Source organism: Sus scrofa, chromosome 11, assembly GCF_000003025.6.
Source record: "Sus scrofa isolate TJ Tabasco breed Duroc chromosome 11, Sscrofa11.1, whole genome shotgun sequence".
Classification (NCBI taxonomy): domain Eukaryota; kingdom Metazoa; phylum Chordata; class Mammalia; order Artiodactyla; family Suidae; genus Sus; species Sus scrofa.
In genome coordinates, this window is record NC_010453.5 from 70,255,223 (window position 1) to 70,278,064 (window position 22,842).

The window sequence follows — 22,842 nt, forward strand, 5'->3', positions numbered from 1 at the left end:
GTGATACTATTACAGCACATCTTTAGGATCTCAGATGTTTCCTGCAAGATATACCACCTAGCTAATTTCCAGATTTTGCCTCAGTTAGGAGACATAAAGTCCCTTTTGGTTCTTATTACATTTATGCAGTTAAGAGTTCAGGTTTCAGAAATGTAGTTAATTCTTAACCATCCATATGCTTATAAAATTAATGTAAAGAGAGAAAGCAAAGATGATAAACTCAGATTTTTATAGATGGACTTAGTTTTTAAAATTTTCACTTGCAGGACTTCCTGTTATGGCTCAGTGGTTAATGAACCTACTAGTATCCATGAGGACACGGGTTCAATCCCTGGCCTCACTCAATGGGTTAAGGATACAGCATTGCCGTGAGCTATGGTGTGGGTTGCAGATGTGGCTCGAATCCCATGTTGCTATGGCTGTTGTGTAGGCTGGCAGCAGTAGCTTTGATTTGACCCCTAGCCTTGGACTCTCCATGTGCTTTGGGTGTGGCCCTAAAAAAAAAAACAAAAAAAAAAACCAATTTTTTTTTCCAATTGCATTTGAACATTGGTGGGTCTGCTGGTCTCAAAAAATCACTTAAAACAGTAAAGTCAAATCATAGATATGTCATTTGGGAAGAACAGAGAAACTCCAATTTCCAATTTTTAGTCTCATTTGCCTTATGCTCTATCATATAATGAGAAGAATTCACTCATATTTCAGATTCGGGCATAATTTTTCCTTTCCTAGATGAGCCCTGATGGTTAACTGTTTAGGTTTCAATGACTTGTTCTAGAGGAAAATTTCATTAAGAGTAGAAAAAAGTCAATATCACTGAAATTGTAAACATTGTATTAACCAACAAGAGTGGTTTCCCAAACTTAGGCAGACTAAAAGCTGAATTATGTATCCGCAGATAATAATTAACTCGCAATATTTCAAATTATCTTATTCTTACATAGCAAATACAGATTTTAAAACCTGTATGCATTTTATCTTGATGGTTAAGGCTCTCCTGTAGGAATAAGAAAAAGAAATATCAAACTATCTAAGATAGCTTCAAGTGTCTAGTTATTGTAGGTCTTATTTTCTGCAAAAGGTAAACGTAAGAACTTGAATAGAAAATACTTTTGAAAAACCTCAATATGAATTTCATTTGGTAGTTCTCAAACAAATGTTATATATCAAATGACACTTTCAGTAGAATCCTTAATGAGAAATGTGCAGATGTTTCTGATGAACAAAATTAACAAAATTTTGTAGCATATCATCTTTGGAAATCTGATCAAAGCAAATGTGAAGGTTTCACTGTTGACAGGTGAATGCAAAAGAAGATCAAGCCACATTTGAATTTACTCAGCAATTGCTCAGTTTTGAAGGGAGGTATTTAATACTAACAAGTTCTTTATTTATTTTTTATTATTTTTATTTTTTGTCTTTTTGCCTTTTCCAGGGCCACTCCCACGGCATATGGAGGTTCCCAGGCTAGGGGTCGAATCGGAGCTGTAGCCGCTGGCCTATGCCAGAGCCACAGCAACGCGGGATCCGAGCCGCGTCTGCAACCTACACCACAGCTCACGGCAACGCCAGATCGTTAACCCACTGAGCAAGGGCAGGGATCAAACCCGCAACCTCATGGTTCCTAGTCAGATTCATTAACCACTGAGCCACGGCAGGAACTCCAACAAGTTCTTTAAAGGCCAAGTTATTTACAAGTTCTTTAAAGGCCACGTCATTTCCTGGGATTATACTAAATCACAGGATGTGGTTACTTTCAGCCAGATAATAACAAAATGGGCAAATACTCAAAAATTCCATAGCACTCAAAATAGGGTTTTTCTAATACACCTCCTGTGACAATCAGAGATTTATAATGTCATTACAGATTAAAAATTTTAATTAATTGATTTAAAGTATTTAGGGACTAGAAAGATTGGGGCAATGAGGATTTGAGACAACAGAAGTGAGTTGAGAGGGCATTTTTAAATAATGAAAAATATGTGTATGTGTACATATATATATACATAATGTACACACATATACATATATATAGTAAAGAATACAAATCTTTTTTTTTTTTTTTGGCCTTGCCCACGGCATGTGGAAATTCCTGGGCCAAGGATGGAAATTATCACAGCAGTGACAAAGCTAGATCCTTAACCCGCAAGGCCACCAGGGAACTCAGAGTGTTTAACTCCTAACTGCATAACTTCGGGAGACATCTGTGGAGTCACCACCCAGATCAAGATCAAGAACATCTCCAGCTTTCCAGGAGGGTTCCTCGTGGCCACAGGAGAGCCATCGACGTGAAAGAGAAATGTGCAATAAATCTGAGAAGCGTAGTGCACACCCGACACTCACCTTCCAATGGCTTGGGTAGAAAATGAGCTGCTGGTTTGGTTTTCTTTACTCTGTTTCCTTTCATAACTTGACCTTCCTTATTCAATCCCAAAAACCAGGCTCTACCAGATTCCTGTTGTCTGTATAGCATAGATGAGTAGATAACGTAATAGTTTTCAAAAACAGATTCTTTAAACTTGCATTCAGGGGTAAAAAGTTCCTGTTGAGAGAAAAGGAAGAAATGAAAGTGAGAGGAAGGAATGGGAGCTTCCCTGTGTTTCCTTTTGCTCTTCCAGAATTCCTCCCCTCCCCCATGATGGCCAGTGAGTCCGTCCTTGGGCCAGTGGCGATGTCCAGATGTATGTATCTTTCCCTGCAGGCACGAATAGACCATACAATGTTATCAATGTACAGTGAACAGAGAGGAAGCTGCTACTTTGAGGGGAAAAAAAAATATATATATATAGGCAAATGTCTGGGTATCCTTTAATTAGAAAATTGAAGACCAGAGCAAACCCAAAATAGTTTCACTTGAACAGAATACAGTTCAACCAGAGTGCAACCAGAAACAGCACGAGAGGGTAGCATCCCATAGTCACAATACACCAAACAAAAATAAAATATATATCGAAGGCATTTGCTGACCTATTTTCAATATTTATAGGGATCATGACACGATACACTAAGAGTTGCCAGATGTTCATGGGCTCACTGATAACGCAAGGTGATACGTTTTACCAACAAAGAGACAAACTGACATCTCAAACTAAAACCCTGACAATCAGCTGGCACACAAACTAGCCCCTGGAGCTGAGGCCGGGTGTCATGTAAGCTGGTCACAGTGACAGGAGCTGAAAGTAATGACCTGACCTCATGGTCTGGAGCCCCCTTGGAACTCCTGAAAAGACACATTGACAGAAGCCCTCACTAAAATACACCCAGCATTTTTGGAAAGAGTCTGATGAGTTAAATGCCACGACTTGCAGCGCTGTGATCTATTTCCATTGATGAATGACGCAAAGCTTGCGACTTTATGATTATCATTAATGACACCAGTGTTCAGAAGTGAGTTTTCTATGCTTCTAAAATTTAACCCACAAAGGCCTTTCTGAGAGACCTCTGTTTAAAGTGATTTAAAAATACAAGCTTCCTAGCTACAGACCATGGAAGTCACTAGTTTTTGTGGCTCCTTTCAATAAAATCTGCACTGTGTGCTCCCATATTTATGAAATACACAGCGAAACAGAGCTTTCTGGTCATTGATCTTTTTAAAAATATCGCATACTTAACATTTATTTGTACCTTAATAGGTTTTTATGACTGCAAAAAATAGTAACTTTTGTTTTTCTTTTTAAAAAGTTATTTTGTATGCACATCTTGAAAAACACACCCTTTAGGGGCGACAAAAATAAAACCTTTAAGCGTTCAAGCTCTGCTAATCCTAATGAGGAATGTGACATCATTGCCTGTAGAAATTCTTTCAGTATTTCCCATGAGAGTCAAGTATCAAATGGTGTCTCTTGCGGGATACAATTTATTCACAGTGCACCCCACTTTTTTTTTTTTTTTTTTGTCTTTTTGTCCCTTTTAGGGCCGCACCCGCGGCATATGGAGGTTCCCAGGCTAGGGGTCGAATCAGAGCTGTAGCCGCTGGCCTACACCAGAGCCACAGCAACTCGGGATCTGAGCCGTGTCTGTGACCTACACCACAGCTCATGGCAACATGGGATCCTTAACCCACTGAGCCAGGCCAGGGATCAAACCCATGTCCTCATGGATGCTAGTCGGGTTTGTTAATCACTGAGCCACGACGGCAACTCCCCCCACAACGTTAATTCACTGCAAGCTAATAGTTTTCCAAGGGGAAGAGATTTATCAATGGCAGGTACTTTTCAAGACAAAGTTGACAGTTCTACTGATTAATTTGATGAGATTAAAACAGCCAAAAGACAGGGTCAGCCCCTCCCAGAGAAATTTAAGTAAACCTTCATTTCTTTGAGATGATACGAACTCAGGTTTGAAAACGATACCATCCAAATGCATGTTCTGGTTTTCCATGAAGCTCTAGTTCTCCAAACATCTTCCCATGAGTTCTCTGGCTAATAAACAATAGTCTCAGTGACTCAACTCTAGGCCATGCCTCAGAGGAAAGAGCTGGTGTTAACACGTTTGTGCCAAGGAAAACACAACGGAATGCTGTGAATTTGGCTTTTCCCCAAAAGACTCCTACACAGAACATAGTGGCTGAGCACGCACCTTCGAGGACAAACAGATCAGTCTTTGGTGTGTCATTTGCCTTTTGAATGAGACAGGCCAAGGCATCCAAGCGTATTACCTACCCGTGACAACCTGTCTCAGAACCAGCTGGGAGTGGGTTTGGTAAAAGCTGACCCAGTAGGTCACTCGGGGGCAGAGAAGCTGGCACCTGCCCGCAAAGATATCAGGTCTCTGCCCAGAGCCTTGCCTTGTTAAGAGGCTCACTAAAGATGGACCTTAATCTTGAGACTCAGGTCGGTCTGAGTCTCCAGCTTTGGGCAGTGCAGGTCCAGAGGCCGGTCAACCCTTCTGTATGTTCAGCCCCCCCCACTGCCATAGTGGAGGCAAGGTGGAGGGCACCGTTGCCATTAGCAAACTGGAAGTGTATAGTCTCTGCCCCAAATTGGCTACGCTGACGGCAAAAGAGAATGGAGACCCTTGCTATGGAAGAAGTCGTTTATTCTTAGAGTATACCTCAGTATACCTCTGACACTGAGAGAAGATAAAATGTTTACATCTTCGGAAACTAGGGAAGTCAATGACATAGTCCCTTCCTGGGAACTGTGCCGGCGGCATCACAGGGAGGTGATGCTGTCGTCTACAGTGAGTGCCGTGGCCTTCAGTTGACCGTGATGGTCGGTGCATTTTCAGCCTCCTTTATTCTCCGTTAAACAGTTATTGTGTAGACGCCGACTCACGTGCACACGCACTCCATTCAAAGCTACTGTTATCTAATGCTTTTTGCTAGACTTTCTGGACTTTTCGAGAAAATGATCGGCTCGTTAAATATTGGAGTTGAAAATAATTCCATCCTCCCCAGGAGAACTGATAGAATTCATGGAGCTGAGATCGGTTACTACTTATTGGCTGGCATAAGGGATATATATACCTTCAATCTGCAAATACGAGGCAAAGAGGTAGCATATATGAACACCATCTGTGTAACCAGACCTCGTGGGTTCAACTCTGACCAACTGTGTGTCCTTGGGAAAATTACCTAATAGCTGGGCTTCATTTTTCTCATCTCTAATATGGGTACAAAAATCATAGGATCAGATTTTGGGCGCTGGGAGAATTGAGTGACTTAACACATGTTAACATATTTTGAAGAGGATCTGGAATACAGCAAGCCAATAAAACTCAGTGTTGATTCAAAAATATTTCCCATTATCTATAGTTAAAATTAATCCTGTATCAGTTATTTCAGGTCTATCAACAGTTCAGCAAGCCCAAATGTAGCTAAATGCTTAGTCAAGGAGAACAATTTTCTATGAAACATTGGGCTCAGCATCAGAGGTATCAACGTGAACATATACAAAATGAACATGATTCTTCCTGGAAGAATATTATTAACAGCCTTGTGCTTAATAATGATCAGATCATGCAATATTTGCTGTGGTAAACTTACCTTCCAAATACTAAGGGGCCTATAGGTGGTGTAAACGCTATCGGGAAGGACGAAACGGGCGATGCCCTGGGACATTTGGGAAGCTCTGATGAGGTGCAGAGCGATGTGGCAGCCTGGGGAAATGTGACAGAGGAGCTTAGACACTGACGAATAGGTTAGCTTCTTACAAACAGGAAGCAGACAGGCAGCTTCTTAAACAAGCAAGGGAATAATGCCAGAGTCCGATCAGTGTTTTATATTCCATCGTCCAAGGGAAGGATGGTTGAGAAATTAGTAACACGTACATTCTGATGTGCCAAGGCCTGATCTCTTGCAAAATGGACTTGAAGATTGTTTGCAGGACATGAGTCGTTGTGTATTCATGCTAGTACTTGGTATTAACATAATAATCAAGGATACACAAAGTAAGGAGAAAAAGACACCAGAATGAGGACACATTATTAACTTGAGTTCTGAACGTCCCTGGGAGCCAAGACAAAAAGAGATAGGCTACATAGTCTAACAATTATTGAAGAAAGAAAAATCTTGGCACTAACTTCTAAAAAGTATTTCCTTGCAAGGAGAAATGGCATTGATCAAATAAACAACACATAATACAGAACCAAAGCAAAAATGTTCTTGAGAGGAACTGCGCAATGAATAGAGTCATGGTTTTGTGTTTGAATCCTACAACGTGCTTTAGAGGGACAGATGGAGGGAACAGTCTCATAGGTGGGATTTAAAATAACTGTAATGGATGAGATCCCCAGGGATCATGTGCACAGCCGAGGCACAACCCAAATGCCTATATTGACCGGGCAGTTACAAGAGTGAGGCTGGCATAACCAGAGCACCTGGCATGGATGGCCAGGCTCTCTGCACACGCCCTGCTGGACCAGTGCCTGCTCCACACACACCCTCCTGACATGACTAGTTGCCCTCGTCCTAATCTCTAGATCAGAACACCTCTACCATGACAGCTTATCAAAGGGGCGCCGGGGGGCATGCCCCTCTGCTAGTTTCCCTGGTAACCGATGAGTCAAGCTGACACCAACTCTCTAAAACTAGTAACATCTCCCTCCCCCCTGCGGGGGGTTGGGGGGACGGCAAAGACCCGCCTGCTGTCTACACACAGTGGCGTGTTGCTCCAGGAGCTTGCTTAGGACATGTAAGCTCCCCCAGCCATCCAACCACTGACAGCTCTGTCGCTGACTCCGGGCTCTTTCTTGGGTCTTGAAGCTGAGCAGGGACAGGGCTTGCAGGCCTTCAGGGTGCAGCCCAACAGAGCCCCAAATGAGGCTAAATGCCCCTTGCCCTTACTCAGGCTCAGAGTTGAGGCGATGGAAGAATGGAAGAAAAGATGTGAAAATAAAAACCTTAGATCTTCGGTGGGTTTTTTTCAAAGGAAGTAAACAATCCAGGTTTCTGGATAAAAATCTCCTTTTTATGGTGGCATCTATTTCTTTGCTCTTGTTTTTGTCTTTCAATGCAGCACTGCCGGAGGATCTGAGATGGACCTATGGACCAGTTTGAGACCTCCAGCGCGGAGTGGCAAGAAGCATCCTCAAGAAAGAAGGAACCCCAGGGGGCTTATCAACACAGCCTTAATCTAACTGACGGTTTTTATGCATTTGAGTAAATACCATGATTGTGCGTGCCAGTGAAACATTCTAAAACTGGCGGTGATAATATGGGAATACTTATTTAAATTTAAGCTCAAATAAAAACTCTTCGAAACTGCCAAACTAAAGGAGATATAGGGACTTCGATGTGTCTTTTTCTCCTCTTGCCTGCCTATATTTAGAGCCACCAACACCCCCATGACAAAATCAACGGCAGTTGAGTTCTAGCAGAAGTTTAAATATTAATTTGTACCTTTGCCAAACTAAATCAGCAGATCATAGAATAGAAAAACACAACAATTAAACAGAAATTTCATATCTCCTTTTATGTTGTGGTTGTTTTGAAATGAAAGCACCATCTGTGGTGCACTTATTATCTTAACAGGAGCAGCAGAATCCCTCTTCTGAGGGAAGTGTCTTTGTCTAGGAAAACACCCTGATGGCCCATTTGCCTGCATCGAGCTAGGCTTGGGGGTGCAGAATGAAAGTGGGCAGGATGGAGAGAAAAGAGGTCCCATGTTCCATAATTCGTAACCAATAAATAAGCCATAAACCCAGATAATTTAGCATAATCATAACTTAATAACAGTGACCTAGAGAATGTAACCCAGTGGTCGGCAAACTACGGTGGTCTGTAGTTCGCCAGATGAATTGGTTGCGAGGTGAGCTGTTGTGGCTGTATGGCCCGCAAGGGCTGCAATAGTTACTATATGGTCCTTTGCTAAAAAAATTTTGCTAACCCTGATCTAAAGGACATTCTGAGGACTTTCCAACCTAAGGAATTGGGGGAAGGGTGGTTAATCTAGTTTCAATCCTTCCCCAATTAAATTTGGATTGCTCTTATCTTCATGTATACAAATGCATTCGATTTGAGTCAGAATTTTCATCAAGAGTTTCATCCCTGGAAAAGCCTTTAAGGTGTTATGAGCCTGGGCTTCCTGGAAGAGTACGTAAATTGATAGTCCACAAATTTCATCTAGTTACTGCACTTCCTTTGTTGTTTCTATGGCTACACAAAAATTATGTTTGCTTAATATCTACAAGTTTGCCCAGCACCAGCACCACCACTGTTTCGAAGGGGAAACATAAAAAGAGGCATTCCGGACAAATTTATAGCATTTGAATACAAGGCAATTCCAAAATAGATTAAAGAGAGAGAATAGAGAAATGATATTAGACATAGAGTAGAAAATAGCGCATAATATATGCACAGTAACAATAGCCATTAATATTCCATTAATCTCTATATTCTACAGTCATTAAAAACTCAGTCCCCTCCCATCCACAGCCTAATAATGGCCCCAACCTTGGAATTCTTAGGAATAATTCTCCCCAGGCTAAAACTGAGAAAGGGAGGGAGCCTCAGATTCCAAGTTCTTACTAGAAGAATAATAACAAATAAGATAATAGGAGTGGGAAATGATATGTCAGCTATTTTAAACTATAACTATATTTGGAATCTATACATTAAATCCAAAAGTACAACTCAAATATTAATTGTTGTCATCAACAGGGTATTAGTTATTGATTCTTAACAGGAATGATTTAATTTGACATCCCTCGAGACAGAAAGCTCAAGATCCATTTAGCCTATACTCTCAGCTTTTCCTTCCCTTCCTGCTTTTGGGAGATGCAGTCTGCCTGGGTTTGTCTAAAGCCAGTAGGGATTTTATCCTAATCTCCTCTTCTATTGTTTTAATATCAATTATACTTTTAATGACACAGTTCTGACACTACTCAGTTCCTTAAAAAGAAACCTAGAACGCTCGTAAGATTACATATGAAGGGAAAAATATTCTGACCTTTTGGAAGATTTTACAGTCATGAATTTTTTTTTTTTTTTTTTTTTTTGGTGGTGCCTGCAGCGTGTGGGAGTTCCCAGGCCAGGATCAAACCTGTACCAGGGCAGCAAAGCAGTGACAACACCAGATCCTTAATCCGCTGAGCCACCAGGTAACTGCAGTCATGAATTTTGAAACAAAAAAGAATTTGTAGTTAATACTCAAAAGAGAACATTGAGTTGACTAATGCATTTTACATATCTGAAATTCCACATAAACAAATATGTATAATATCAGCTGTGACTAAGGCCCACAGGGAGAAAAAATGTGTTGTGTGTACTTCAAACTAAAGTATAATTATTTATGTGTTTAAGAGGCAGCTTTGATGTGATTATAGGACCCTGTAATTTTAATTATTTTCCTGCCAAAAAAGCAATATCCATAAGTACTTACATTTATAGGGCCTGAAGCTGTTACCTAAGTAGATTCTCAGGAAGCAAAATTATAAATGAAGGCTTTATTTTTTCCAGTAAAGGTATTATTTGGCATTTAAAGATGTTTGATATATACATCTTTAGGCATATTATTTAATTCGCTAAATATATTTTAATTTATTATATTATATTTAATGTGTTTTCTTTTATGACAATATGTTTTTTAAAACTGTGGCAAGGACAACTTTTATTATGATTCATAAATTCATTTTGTTATTTTATTTAAATAAAATATTCATAAAATATTATATTAAATAATATAAATGTATATTTTAATATATATTCATAGATAATACATATATAATCTTAAACACATGTGTATTATATATTATATGTACACATATATGATACATGTGTACATATATCGTTGCTACTTAAAACGTGGTATTCAAGGGTTAATAACAAATTCCCCATGTAGGAATTTGTTAGAGATGCAGATTTCCAGGCCCCATGCAAAAACTACAGAATCGGAATTTGCATTTTAACAAGACCCCAGGCGATTCATATGCATATGAAAGCTTGGGAAGCACTGGTATATGTTCCTGTTACCACAGGGAACAAAAATTAATAAATGATCATGAAATTTTAGTAAATATCAATTAAATGGGCATTATTCATAAGCTTGCTACCATTTCTTAAGATTAGTATAAAATCAACTAAAGCAAGAAAATGGAAACAAATAAAAATATAAAGTATTTACAGTGTATTTTTTATCCATTAGAAACTTTAAGATTATAATTAAAATATGTGCCAACTGGTTCTATAGCGGTAAATCTGTTTTCTCAAGAATGTAGACATGTATAAATTCCTAAAATAATAATGCTTGTAACATGAACAGATGGTATCAGTGCTATATAAATACAAAAATATCACAAAGTAATGCTTAGGAAAGTAAATACAAACATATACCATTCTCACAGTATCAGTGCTTTATAGTGAATCCTCAAAATAATAATAATAATAATAACTACAGCTAACACCTAAAATCATGCATACGTTTGTACAAAGCACTATTCTATACATTTACATAATCAACTATTTGTTCCTCACTATAATCCTATGAGATTGGTCTATTATTATCCCTTAGAAATGAGCCCAGAGGGGTTAAGGAACTTGTCAAGCACATTTATTTCCATCCAGATGAATAGTTTAGCTATTCCTACCCACTTATCATTCCATTAAAGAGATGGACTTTTTCAGGCGTGTGATCAATTGCAGAAATAGCCAGAATTCCTTCACCCTTCCCGAGCAAAGCTCTTCAGCAGGTACTTTGACTTATTTTCCCACCCTGAGTTAAAGTGATGAGAGCAGGGGCTTGACGAGCACTTGTACAACTGGGCTTGCCCTCTCTCTGCCTCCTCCACTACCACGAGCGCACGCCCGGGCCGGGCTGCTGGAGGAGACGCACATGTGGAACACGGCCAAACTGCCAACCTAAACTGGCGTATTTGCACGTACTGGGAAAAGTGATCAAGTCCTACCAAGATCTGCAGAACCACCTAGCCCAGCTCCATCGGCCTCTAGATGCACAAGCATGATGCACTTGTTGGCTGCTATATGGTATCATTATGGAATTGATAACTGATACAGACGAATATTCATTCAACTGAATTATGTATTCAGTTAAAACACAGACAATATGTACTTTATACTGCTGCTCTTCATCTGCGTCTAACTCCATGCGAAAACAAATATAGATGGAGAATGGTAATCAGTGATATGCTATCGTAGTGGCAGAACTGTCTCATCTCAGGATAAAACCATTGAGGAAGAAGAACATTATTAAAAGAGTTTAAAAAACAAGAATATGCAGGAATCCTCAAAATGAATCTCTTCTTCCCTTTACTCGTACTGTACATATCTTCGCCTCACCACCCTGCTACTCATCAACGAAAGAAACACTGAACAAAAGAGAAACTGAGTTGGTTACCCCTGCTGTCGACCATGCCCCCAGCTCCCTGCAGGCATAAATTCCCCAGAGAAGGGGTGGAATGGGTGACGATAGTGGGTGGTTTTGTGATTTAAAATTGAACTCTTAGGGAATTCCCACTGTGGCTCAGCAGGTTAGGAACCTGACTAGCATCCATGAGGGTACGGGTTCAATCCCTGGCCTCACTCAGTGGGTTAAGGACCCGGCGTTACTGCAAGCTGCGATGTAGGTTGCAGATGTGGCTTGATTCTCGCATTGCTGTGGCTATGGCATAGCCAGGCAGCTGCAGCTCTGATTCAACCCCTAGCCTGGGAACTTCCATATGCCACCAGTAAATTTAAAAAAAAGAAAGAAAGAAAGAAAGAAAGATAAAATTGAGCTCTTGGGAGTTCTTGCTGTGGCTTGACCAGATGGGCAGCATCTCTGCAGCTCCAGGACTCAGGTTCAATCCCAGCCCAGCACAGTGGGTTAAAGGATCCAGTGTTGCAGCAGCTTTAGGGCAGGTCGCAAAGGTGGTGTGGATCTGATCCCTGGCCAGGAACTCCACATGCTGCAGAGTGGCCAAAAAAGAAAATAATAATAATGATAAAATAAAACAAAATAAAGTTGAGCTCCTAGACCAAATGTGTTCTTGTGTTTTGTGACATAGCAGCTGCACAACAGTAGACCTCAGCATACGTAGTAGGGTCAACTGTATACAACTTTGCCTGAAAGAGGAACTAAACCTGAGAGTGCTTTATAGGAAAGGAATCAGACTGGATGTATGTGATGAAACCCAGAAGAAGTGCTGCCATGAGTTTTTAATATTTTTCTGGACACAGTAAATAATGTCACGATATAGTAATATGCTGAGAGTTTTTTGGCCTGAGAAATACTCAGAGGCGTCATCAGAGATACATAAGTCTCAAGGTCAGATTGCTGGCATTATCTCATCCTCCATTTTAAGGATTTTTCAGATTCAGCGAGTGATTTGTATTTTTGTTATAGCAAAGATTACATATTTGTTTATATATATAAATATACATATTTGTGTGTTACACACACACACACACATACATACACACACACACACACGCCATGATACCATCAGGAAACATTTGAACATTTTAAAAATGAGGTTATCTTATTTAAAAAGTAATTAATAAAATATATTACACTGTCCACAGCATAGCACCACTGAAAGCATAATCCATGGACCTATACCCACCTACAAAGTATTTCTGGTCTGCAATGAAACAAGTACAGAAATTGAACAAAAATCCGTGAAAACTTCTATAGTAATTTAACAGAGAACTTTATATCTCTTGAATATAAAAATAAAAACTGTAGGCTTCTACTTTGTACTTAAAATATTTCTTAGTATTTTAATTTTATTATATTTTCTGAAAGTATATCTCTGTAAAAGATTGGAAATTAGGGAACACTGCTCTATTATACAAAGGGTTGCATGTGACTATAAACTAATTAAAGGAGAATTAAGGTAAGAATTAGAAATAATTTTTTATTAACATAAGCCAATGCTCAATGCTTTACATGAATTACTTCATCTTATTCTTTTTAACACATTGTAATTCTAAAGTTCAGTATCTTGGTGAGAGTTTATATAGCTAGTAAGTGGTAGGACAAGATTGGATCCTAGGCTGTCTATAATCTTCGGCCTGGGCTCCAAGTCATTAGTTATACCACTGGTCAACCTAACACACAGAATTCTAAAGGGCACTCAAGGAAGGGAATGTGGCTTGACAACAGCCAGGGCAACAACAGGGAAGTAAACTGTTCCAGAACAAAATTTCTCCTTCAATGAATGACCCTCAAGAAAGGAGTAGAAATGATGATTAAATCCAGTTGGAAACATTATTTTAAAAATTATCAACCTTAGCATTTATTTTCTTCTTTATTTCATTACTTTTCTCTAACATCTCGTGAGTACTGAGCTTGGATTAGGACTGGACTTGGTATGATGGGCTAGATCCCTCAGACATGACATACACCAGACACAGAGGAAAGAAGTAAAGGGCGACAGCACTTAAGAAATAAGAGAGCGTGATTCAGAGATTCTAAAGGATTTGGGCAATAAAACTAGAATCTGTGTTTTTAACGTCAGTGTACCAATGGTGGCCGTGATGCTGGGAGTGGGAGATGGGGGTACCATGAAGATATGCCCAAATGGAACAAATGCTACAGAAAATGCCAGCTCTTTTATTTCTAACTAGACGAAGATATTATTACTTCCACTAGCAAACATTTTCAATTCACTGCACTAGAATTTGCTGTGCAAAAAATTTAATGTTTTTAGTTACTGTAAGTAGATTAGATCAATGCAGTATCTTGCCATGTCCTACCCAAACCAAGTCCGGTTGCTGATCTTTCTCTGTCAATGTTTTCTTTCATCTCCTTGTATCTTGAGGAACTGACTATAAATGTCAAGTATGTAGCTGTGACTTTTAGTTTTGCCAACTTCTATGAGCAAACATGACTTGTTTTCATCAGTTTTTTTTTTCTTCTGCTTAATTAAGCTTAGAACTGTATTTTAAAACTATTCTTACAACCCTGTATCCTTCTCTCTTTAGGTCTATTCCCACATGCATCTGCTTTCTTTCCTTTAGACTCCATTTTATTTTATTTTATTTTATTTTTTATCACCAAAATTATTATTATTTTTAATAATTATTTCCCCAATACAATTTTTTTTCTACTGTACAGCATGGTGACCCAGCTACACATACACATTCTATTTTTGCACATTCTCATGCTCCATCATAAGTGACTAGACAGAGTTCCCAGTGCTACACAGTAGGATCTCATTGCTAATCCATTCCAAAGGCAATAGTTTGTATTGATTACCCCCAAGTCCCCCAACCACCCCCCTCCCTGCCCCTCCCCCTTGGTTTTAAACTAGACCTTTCCATAAAACTTCTAATTGTTTGCATTGTAGACTTCTCCTAACAAAAATGGGCCCAGTCAAAACCACTTGGTTGCATAAATCAAAACGAAACCAAACCAAACAAAAATTCATTTATCCAACCTATAAAGTGCAAGCTTCCATAGAAAAAATGAAGGAACTATAAGCAGGTTCTACAATACTCCTAAAATGCCACACCCATTGAATGATAGTAATTTGTTATTGAGCTTTATGATTTTCAAAGGCCATTCACATATATTTTGTTTGATTCACTAATGCAGTTAAAAGCCCTTCAAGAAGAAAAGTAGCATCATCCCATGTCATAGATGATGATTTTGAGCCTCCAAGAGCATAAACACTCATAAGGAATGGATTAAGATGTTTTTCTTTCTTTCTTTCTTTTCTTTTTAATGGCTGCACCTGCAGCATATGGAAGTTCCTGGGCCAGGGATCGAATCCAAGCTGCAGCTGCCACAACACTGGATCCTGTAACCCATTGCACGGGGCCGGGGGTTGAACCCACACCTCCACAGTGGCTGGAGCCACCACAGTTGGATTCTTAAACCACTGCACCACAGGGGGAACTACAAGATGTGTTTATTTCTATTCGTGTGATATTTATGAACGTACTGTTGCTCCTGAGCAAATATTCCTTCATAATAACAATGTTGAAAATATGAACCAGATGAAAAGGGTTTAATTCCTCCCCCAGAATATCAAACAAATCATCACTATCTGACAAAGAGATTAGTAAAAGAGATCAGTAGCTGATAAAGAATCACCAACACTAACAAAAAGAAAAAAAAAGAAAAGAATCATTAGCAGCACTGAACGTGTGGAATACAAAGGAAGCCCATGTGATGCTGAGATGAAAACCTGAGAATCGCTTCCCTTTGGTTTTGCTTTATTAGCTAAAACACATTGGCCATGACTGCCTAGATCCTGGCAGCGACTTGCTTGATAACTCACTCCAAAGGTTCACACGAAAGGACACACACTGAACACCGAAGAAGGAGGCCGAGACAGTGAGAGCAGAAGCACTAGCAGCAGTTCCAGGAAGAACACCAACTGTGGGGAGGAAAATGCCACGCGACTGACTAAATGCCTCTGACCAGGTGAAGCCGACACCGTGAAAGCTCACTTCGGCTATGGATTTAATTCTATCTAATTAGTACTGAAGTATCTTCATGTCATATTATGAAATTTCACAGGCATTGATGAAGTACTTTACTTTCCAGGTTGTTGGTTGAGAGTGTGACACTATGAAATGGGGAGAATTATATTATTTAAAGTTGGTTTATATATATATATGTATGTAATTGTATATATAATTACAAATAGTGAGCTTTCTGTTCCAAATATAGAATAAACTTGAAAATTTGAATACTTTGAACATATGGAAACAGGTTTCCATTATTCCATACTTGCTGTCTAGAACTCAGGCATTTATTTACCCAATAATTTTTTTCTTTTTTTCTTTAAGGGGTTGCACGTGTGGCATAGGGAATTTCCCTGGCTAGGGGTTGAATCAGAGCTGCAGCTGCCAGCCCATGCCACAGCCACAGCAACCCCAGATCTGAGACATATCTGTGACCTACACCACAGCTCATGGCAATGCCAGATCCTTAATCCACTGAGTGAGGCCAGGGATCGAACCCACATCTTCATGGATACTAGTTGGGTTCATTACCGTTGAGCCACAAGGGAACTTCCTGATTTATTCAATACATATTTAGTGAGTTTCTAGTATTTGCCAGTCACTGTTCTTGATCTGGAAATATAACAATGAACAAAAATGATATAGTCTGACTTCTCTTGGGGTATACAGTCTAGCGGAGGAGACAGATACATTATTGATCATATCATTACAAAATAAGACAAGTTCCTACGAGAAAAGGAATGATTTCTATGAAAAAAGAGAACAAAAAAAAAATCTGCCTTGGAGTTCCCGTCATGGCGCAACAGAAATGAATCTGACTAGGAACCATGAGGTTTCGGGTTCGATCCCTGGCCTTGCTCAGTGGGTTAAGGATCCGATGTTACTGTGAGCTGTGTATAGGTCACAGACATGGCTTGGATCTTGCGTGGCTGTGGCTGTGGCCTGGGCTGGCAGCTATAGCTCTGATTAGACCCCTCGCCTGGTAACCTCCATATGCCATGGGTGCGGCCCTAAAAAGACAAAAAGACAAAAAAAAAAAAAAAATCTGTCATAGCTTGAATGGGTAAGGAAAAAACATTTAACTGTGAGCTTAGGTCTAAAACATCAGTCTGAGTTAACTAGACTTAGAACCGGTGAAGACTATCCTGGAGGAGATCATGTGCCAAGGCCCTGGGGCAGGAGCAGAGACTGACCATTTCAGGGACAAAAAGAAAACCGGAACTGCAATGCCGAGTGTGAAGGAGACAGAGTGTGTAGGAGTTGAGATCTGGGTGCTAGGGGGCAGGTGCCAGACGAGGTGGTCTTGGTTGGAGTTTGGGTCTTTCTGGAGAAACAAGGGAGGACATTAAAAGTTTTTTTTTGTTTTTTTTGTTTTTTTTTTGTTTTTTTTTGTTATGCAGAGCAGATCTCAATCAGGGAGCCTTTGAAAAGACCCCTCCCTCCGGCTAAAGTGTGAAGAATGGGAAAGAGCCAGTCTGGACGCAAGAATGCTGGTTTGTCTCCAGCAGGACCAGGCAAGGACCTCAGCAGTGGAGATGGAGAGAAAGGGCAGATTAGAGAAGGATTTAAATCGGAGGTCCAAGAGTCAGCACCCTGTGATTGTACAGGGCAGCTCGGGGAGAAGGCACCTCAAGCACAGTGAGTGGGTTTCTTGCTTGTGGAGCTGGATGACATTTGGTACGTGTTCACTGCTGTTCTTGAAAGGTCAAATACCGCCGTTCCGGATTCCTGTGCAAAATAAAACTTAGGTGTGTGGCGTAAGTTACATGGTGCTTTCTGTCCTTTTATAAAATATTATCTCACACATCTACAAGGTAATCTTCCGCAATATTTCATCTCATTTTTTTTTCTTCAGTAGCCTGTTTGTGTGTGTATGATTTCAAGAATTTCAGTTTCATTTTAGCAGAGGGAATCGATATTTTACCAGCCATCACAGTACAGAGCTTCCCATGCTGTGCTGAAGACCCAAGGGCCAGAGTTTAGAGAAAGGAAGAGCGATGTCTGCCTTGGAGGAGGGGAAAAGCTTTTTAAATGTGATGCTATTTTGCTGGGTTTTGAAAGGCCATTCGGAGTTTGTCAGGTGAAGAAGAAAGAGGCATTCCATTTGGAAGAGAAAGAACGACATTCTAGAAATTATTAAAAGCTCTTGAGATAGAGTCCTCCACAAGTGTGGCTGGAAGCTAAATCTGTGTGGTCAGATGAAGCTAGATTGCAATACAGAAAACCGTGCTGGCCATGCTGTGCGGTGGTCACTTTCTAATGAGCAAAGATGAGCCCCAGACATTTTCATGCAAAGGGGTGATGTGCTGAGATGCTGTTTTAAAAGATAACCAAGCACAATATCCAACAGTCTTGCTCCTTGCCATCTACCCAAATGAGGTGAAATTTTGCATCCTCATAGAAACCTGCAAATGAATGTCCACAGAGACTTTGTAATTTCCAAATACTAGGAGCATCCAAGGTGGGTTTCAATAGGTGCAGGTATAAACCAACTGCGGTAAATTCATACAATGGAATATTTGTCGGCATAAAAGGAAATGATCAAGCCCTGAGGTATCTTCAATGCACATTACTAAGTGAAAGAAGTCATTCTGAGAAGGTTGCATAGTGTATGATGCCAACTCTATGACACTCCTGAAAAGGGGAAATTCTGGAGAGAGTGAAAAGATGAGCGGCTGGGAGGGGCTGTAGAGGAGGAAAGAACAGGAGGAGAACAAAGGACCTTGAAGGCAGTGAAATTACCTCTATGACACTGTGGTGATATGTGTCTGGAATATGTCCTACAGTTGTCAACATCCATAGAATGTACAACACAAAGAGTAAATTCTTTTTTTTTTTTTTTTTTTGTCTTTTTGCCATTTCTTGGGCTGCTCCCACGGCATATGGAGGTTCCCAGGCTAGGGGTCCAATCAGAGCCGCGGCCGCCAGCCTACACCAGAGCCACAGCAGCGCGGGATCCGAGCCGTGTCTGCAACCTACACCACAGCTCACGGCAACGCCGGATCGTTAACCCACTGAGCAAGGGCAGGGACCGAACCCGCAACCTCATGGTTCCCAGTCGGATTCGTTAACCACTGCGCCACGACGGGAACTCCACGAAGAGTAAATTCTAATGTAAACTATGGGCTTTAGTTAACAATGGTATACCACTATTGGTTCACCAATGGTAACCCTGGTACCACTCCTGTGAGCTGTAAATAATAAGGGGAACTTTTTTGTGGGGGAGAGGGGAGAGAACTCCCTTAACCTTCTGCTCAAATTTTCTATAAACCTAAAACTGCTTAAAAAAGAGTAAAGTCTATCCATTTACAAAATTAAGAGAGATAACTAACTCAGAGTTGAGGAGGATTTTAGTCCAGGGGCAGAGATTTTCAGACTTGGCATAGGTTCCATCATTAACGTCTTAAATTCCATGGTAGGAACCCTCGGCAATTAGGCATTAAAGAAGATACACGTATTAACAGTTCTGGAGAACAATATTTGAATGTCCAGGTTGAGGAAGCAAACATGGATTCTCTAGATCAGTGATGAGAAAACGATGGTCCCCAGGCCAAGGCCCTGTGCCAACTGTTTGTGTAAATAAAGCTTTATTGGAACCCAGCCAAACCCATTAGTTTACATAAGGCCTATGGCTCCTTTTGAGCTACGATAGCAGTTGATTAGTAGCAATTGAGACCAACATGAGCTTACAGCCTGAAACATTCATCTGGCCCTTTATAGAAAAATCTGCTAGCCCCTGAACTAGACTCTTACTGGGGCTGGTTGAATCTATGTAAATGTCATGGAATTCCTTCATTTCAGAATAAATCACATTGAGATATAAAAACCTTCTCCGGAAAAAAAAGATAACAAGAAACAGTGCTATCTGTGGACAGATCCCTCTGACAATATCTGAGATTTGGAGATGTGATTCTGGAGAAGGTTTTCCAATTTGATCTATAGATAGTGTAGTATTCATGCTGATTAATTAAACAGCCCAATTATGAAAAAGCAGTAACCAATTCTCATTTAACTAAAAAGTAGAATTAAAATGCTAAGTGGAATACACTTCCCAAGAGAAATGGAAGTTAAATAAAATATCTTTTTGGTTTAAGTACTTAGAAGATATTATATATGCCACATCAACATTGTTGCAAGAAAACAGAGAAACAGAGCTCCAAGTATACACAGGTAAACCTACACAAATACTACAGAAACACAGCCATTTAGAAAACATAAAACATGCCTGGAAACATAAATGGTTGAAATTATTTCTGAGTTTTGGACACAGAGAATGCAATATTATGATGCACTGTACTATTGGGAATAGCAGAAGTTATCTATTTTTTTTTTCACAAAGATGGGCAAGATAAGAATACAATGAGACTTGACAATTCCCACTCTGCACTACCATCCTCTTAATCCTCGTTATTCCCTCTGGCCGGCTTTCTTTGTCTGTCAATGATCTCTTAAGCTGTACCTTAAAAAGGAAGAAGGAAAAGAGTTCTGCTAAAAATAAATAAGTGGGAGTTCCCTGGTGGTTCAGCAGGTTAAGGATCTGACATTGTCGCTACTGTGGCGCAAGTTTGATCTCTGGCGGGGGAAGTTCCACAGGTGTGGAATGAACAAATAAATGAATAAATACAGCCTTCGACTTTCAAGGAATTGAGAAAAATTGGGGGCAATCTAATCTTACACTGGGGAGAGAATTGGACTCTGTCTGATTAGTGGTTCTCCATATGCTCAAGAACTGGCGACTCTTAACAGGTGATAGACAGGCAAATTAGTCATACAGTGGAGTCATGGTGTCCAATCAGAAGGCCTGTGTGCGTGGTCTCATCAGGAAGAAATTAAATCACGTGTTCTTCTTCCAACTCTACTTTGCAAATGAGCCTTTAGGTTCACGGCATCCTGAGGCTGAGGTGGTTATGAGAGTATATGCTTATTCATAGCCCCATGTAATTTTCAAAAATACCTCTACAGTTTTAAAGTGGGAGTTGCTTAATTGACAGAGAAATACCTAATTCTGATATAGGACACCTAATTTTAAATACAAGAGTAAAGTTTTGCTTGAACTTGTAACACAGGAGAACTGTAAAAATGATCACAGTAGTTCTTACCAATTCTATATAAAAACATACGCCACTGCACATAGACACTGCTTTAGTATAAAATCACAGTGGGCTTGTTTTCCTGGGAAGAAATGTTTCAATTCAGGCTGCCATCTCTTCTTCCAAGAATATAAATATGATAAAAACCTCCCATTCTTCAAAGAAAGGCAATCTCGTCTCATGAACTGAGATGCAGCATAAAAAAACTGATTCAGACTAATTCATTCCACAGAAAACCTTTCTTCGTGTTTTAATAGATGTGCATTTTACAAGACACTGTTTTTCTGATTCATAGAGGTAAAAGTAAAAATCACTTGTGTGTCGAAACCCAAGTTCAATTACTCTATTCTTCTGCATGAGGTTAATTGATTTTGTTGGTAAGATAGCTATCCTGTGCTCTAGAAACATCCTTTACAATGGTTTGAGAAAAGAAGTAAATAGCAGGGCAATCTGCATGTTTTAATGGAATTGGCACTAGCCTAGACTAAGCTTTTCCGTTAAGAAATATTAAAAATCAAAGTAGAAAACAAATCAAGTGAGTATATAAAGCATGTTAAACCACATAACTACTGGAGTTCCCTTCGTGCCTCAGCAGTCAACAAATCTGACCAGGATCCATGAGGATGCAGGTTCAATCCCTGGCCTTGCTCAGTGGGTTAAGGATCTGGCGTTGCTGTCAGCTGCGGTGTGGGTTGCAGACATGGCTCGGATCCCACGTTGCTGTGGCTGTGGTGTAGGCTTGCAGCTGTAGCTCCAATTGGACCCCTAGCCTGGGAACTTCCATATGCCATAGGTACAGCACTAAAAAAAGCAAAACTATTATTTGAATTCACAGTGTCGAAAAAGGTGAGTTAATTTTAAATGCTATAAAAAGATATGTATTAAGACGGTTTTTAAAGTAACACTGAACTCATGTTTAATTGAAAGGTTTTGGGGGAGATACTATTCCAATATTTACAAATATTTTACTTATTTAATCTAAACTATGAAAAGGAAACCAAATCTGGTGTTTGATATTAATATCTTAGGGTTTGATCTGAACTGGCTGATCCAGTCTGAACATCTTGATTGGGCTCTTATTCTTCAGTATCTAGAGAATCTGTCTGTCATTCTTTTAAATCACCAAATGGAACTTAAAAAAAAAAAAAAAAAAAACCCACAGCCTTTTGTTTTATTTTGTTTTTACAAAACAGCGTTCTCTTTCTCACATTTTCTTTTTCTTTTCTTTTCCTTTCCTTTCCTTCCTTCCTTCCTTTGGCCACACCCAAGGCATATGGATCCCAGGCCAAGGATAAAACCTGCACCATCGCAGAGACAACTCAGGATCTTTAACACACTACACCACAGCACGAATTCCTCTTCTCATATTTTTAGTTGGCTTTTTTCGGGGGGGGGGGGCGTGTAGAGAGCAGGGAGTTGGACATTTGAAGCAGAACTGAAACAGATAAAGAATTTTAAAAAATTCAGACTTGATTTATTAAGAAGAGATTTTACCCCAAATACAAACTGAGACTATGCAACAGCTCACTTTTAAATGTCCCCAGCAGACAACTAGATTATTTAGAAATAGGCAGTTGCTCAGGTCTGAGTCAGCCTGAAGCAGTGCCTTTGGTGTCTCCCTCACCTTGAATAAATAGCAAAACCATCTATTCTTGAGATGGCCGCAGAGGATGCTAAACAAAGCTTTATCTGCACCCTGACTCAAGATAAATGTCACCCTCTACTGGGGTTGACATGTATTTCAATCTCACTCCTCACTCTTAGAGAAGTATCACTCACCATGCATTTAGGTCTCAAAATGATTTATTTTGAAAATCAAATCCAAGTTCAGATTTAGAGATTTTAGTCTGGGTGTCAAGAATGAAGAGGTAGAGATTATTGTACTTGGCCTTAGGAAAC

At 39.8% G+C, this 22,842-nt stretch overlaps 1 protein-coding gene across 3 annotated transcripts in view; it reads right to left on the reverse strand.

Moving 5' to 3' along the window:
- Positions 1-22,842, reverse strand: part of FGF14 (fibroblast growth factor 14) — a 610,568-nt gene that overhangs the window by 3,849 nt on the left and 583,877 nt on the right. For all 3 annotated transcript variants that reach the window (XM_021065381.1, XM_021065382.1, XM_001924895.6), the window contains exon 4: positions 2,344-2,542. In XM_021065381.1, coding sequence (XP_020921040.1) covers positions 2,344-2,542 — 199 coding nt within the window. The remainder of the gene's footprint in view (positions 1-2,343; positions 2,543-22,842) is intronic.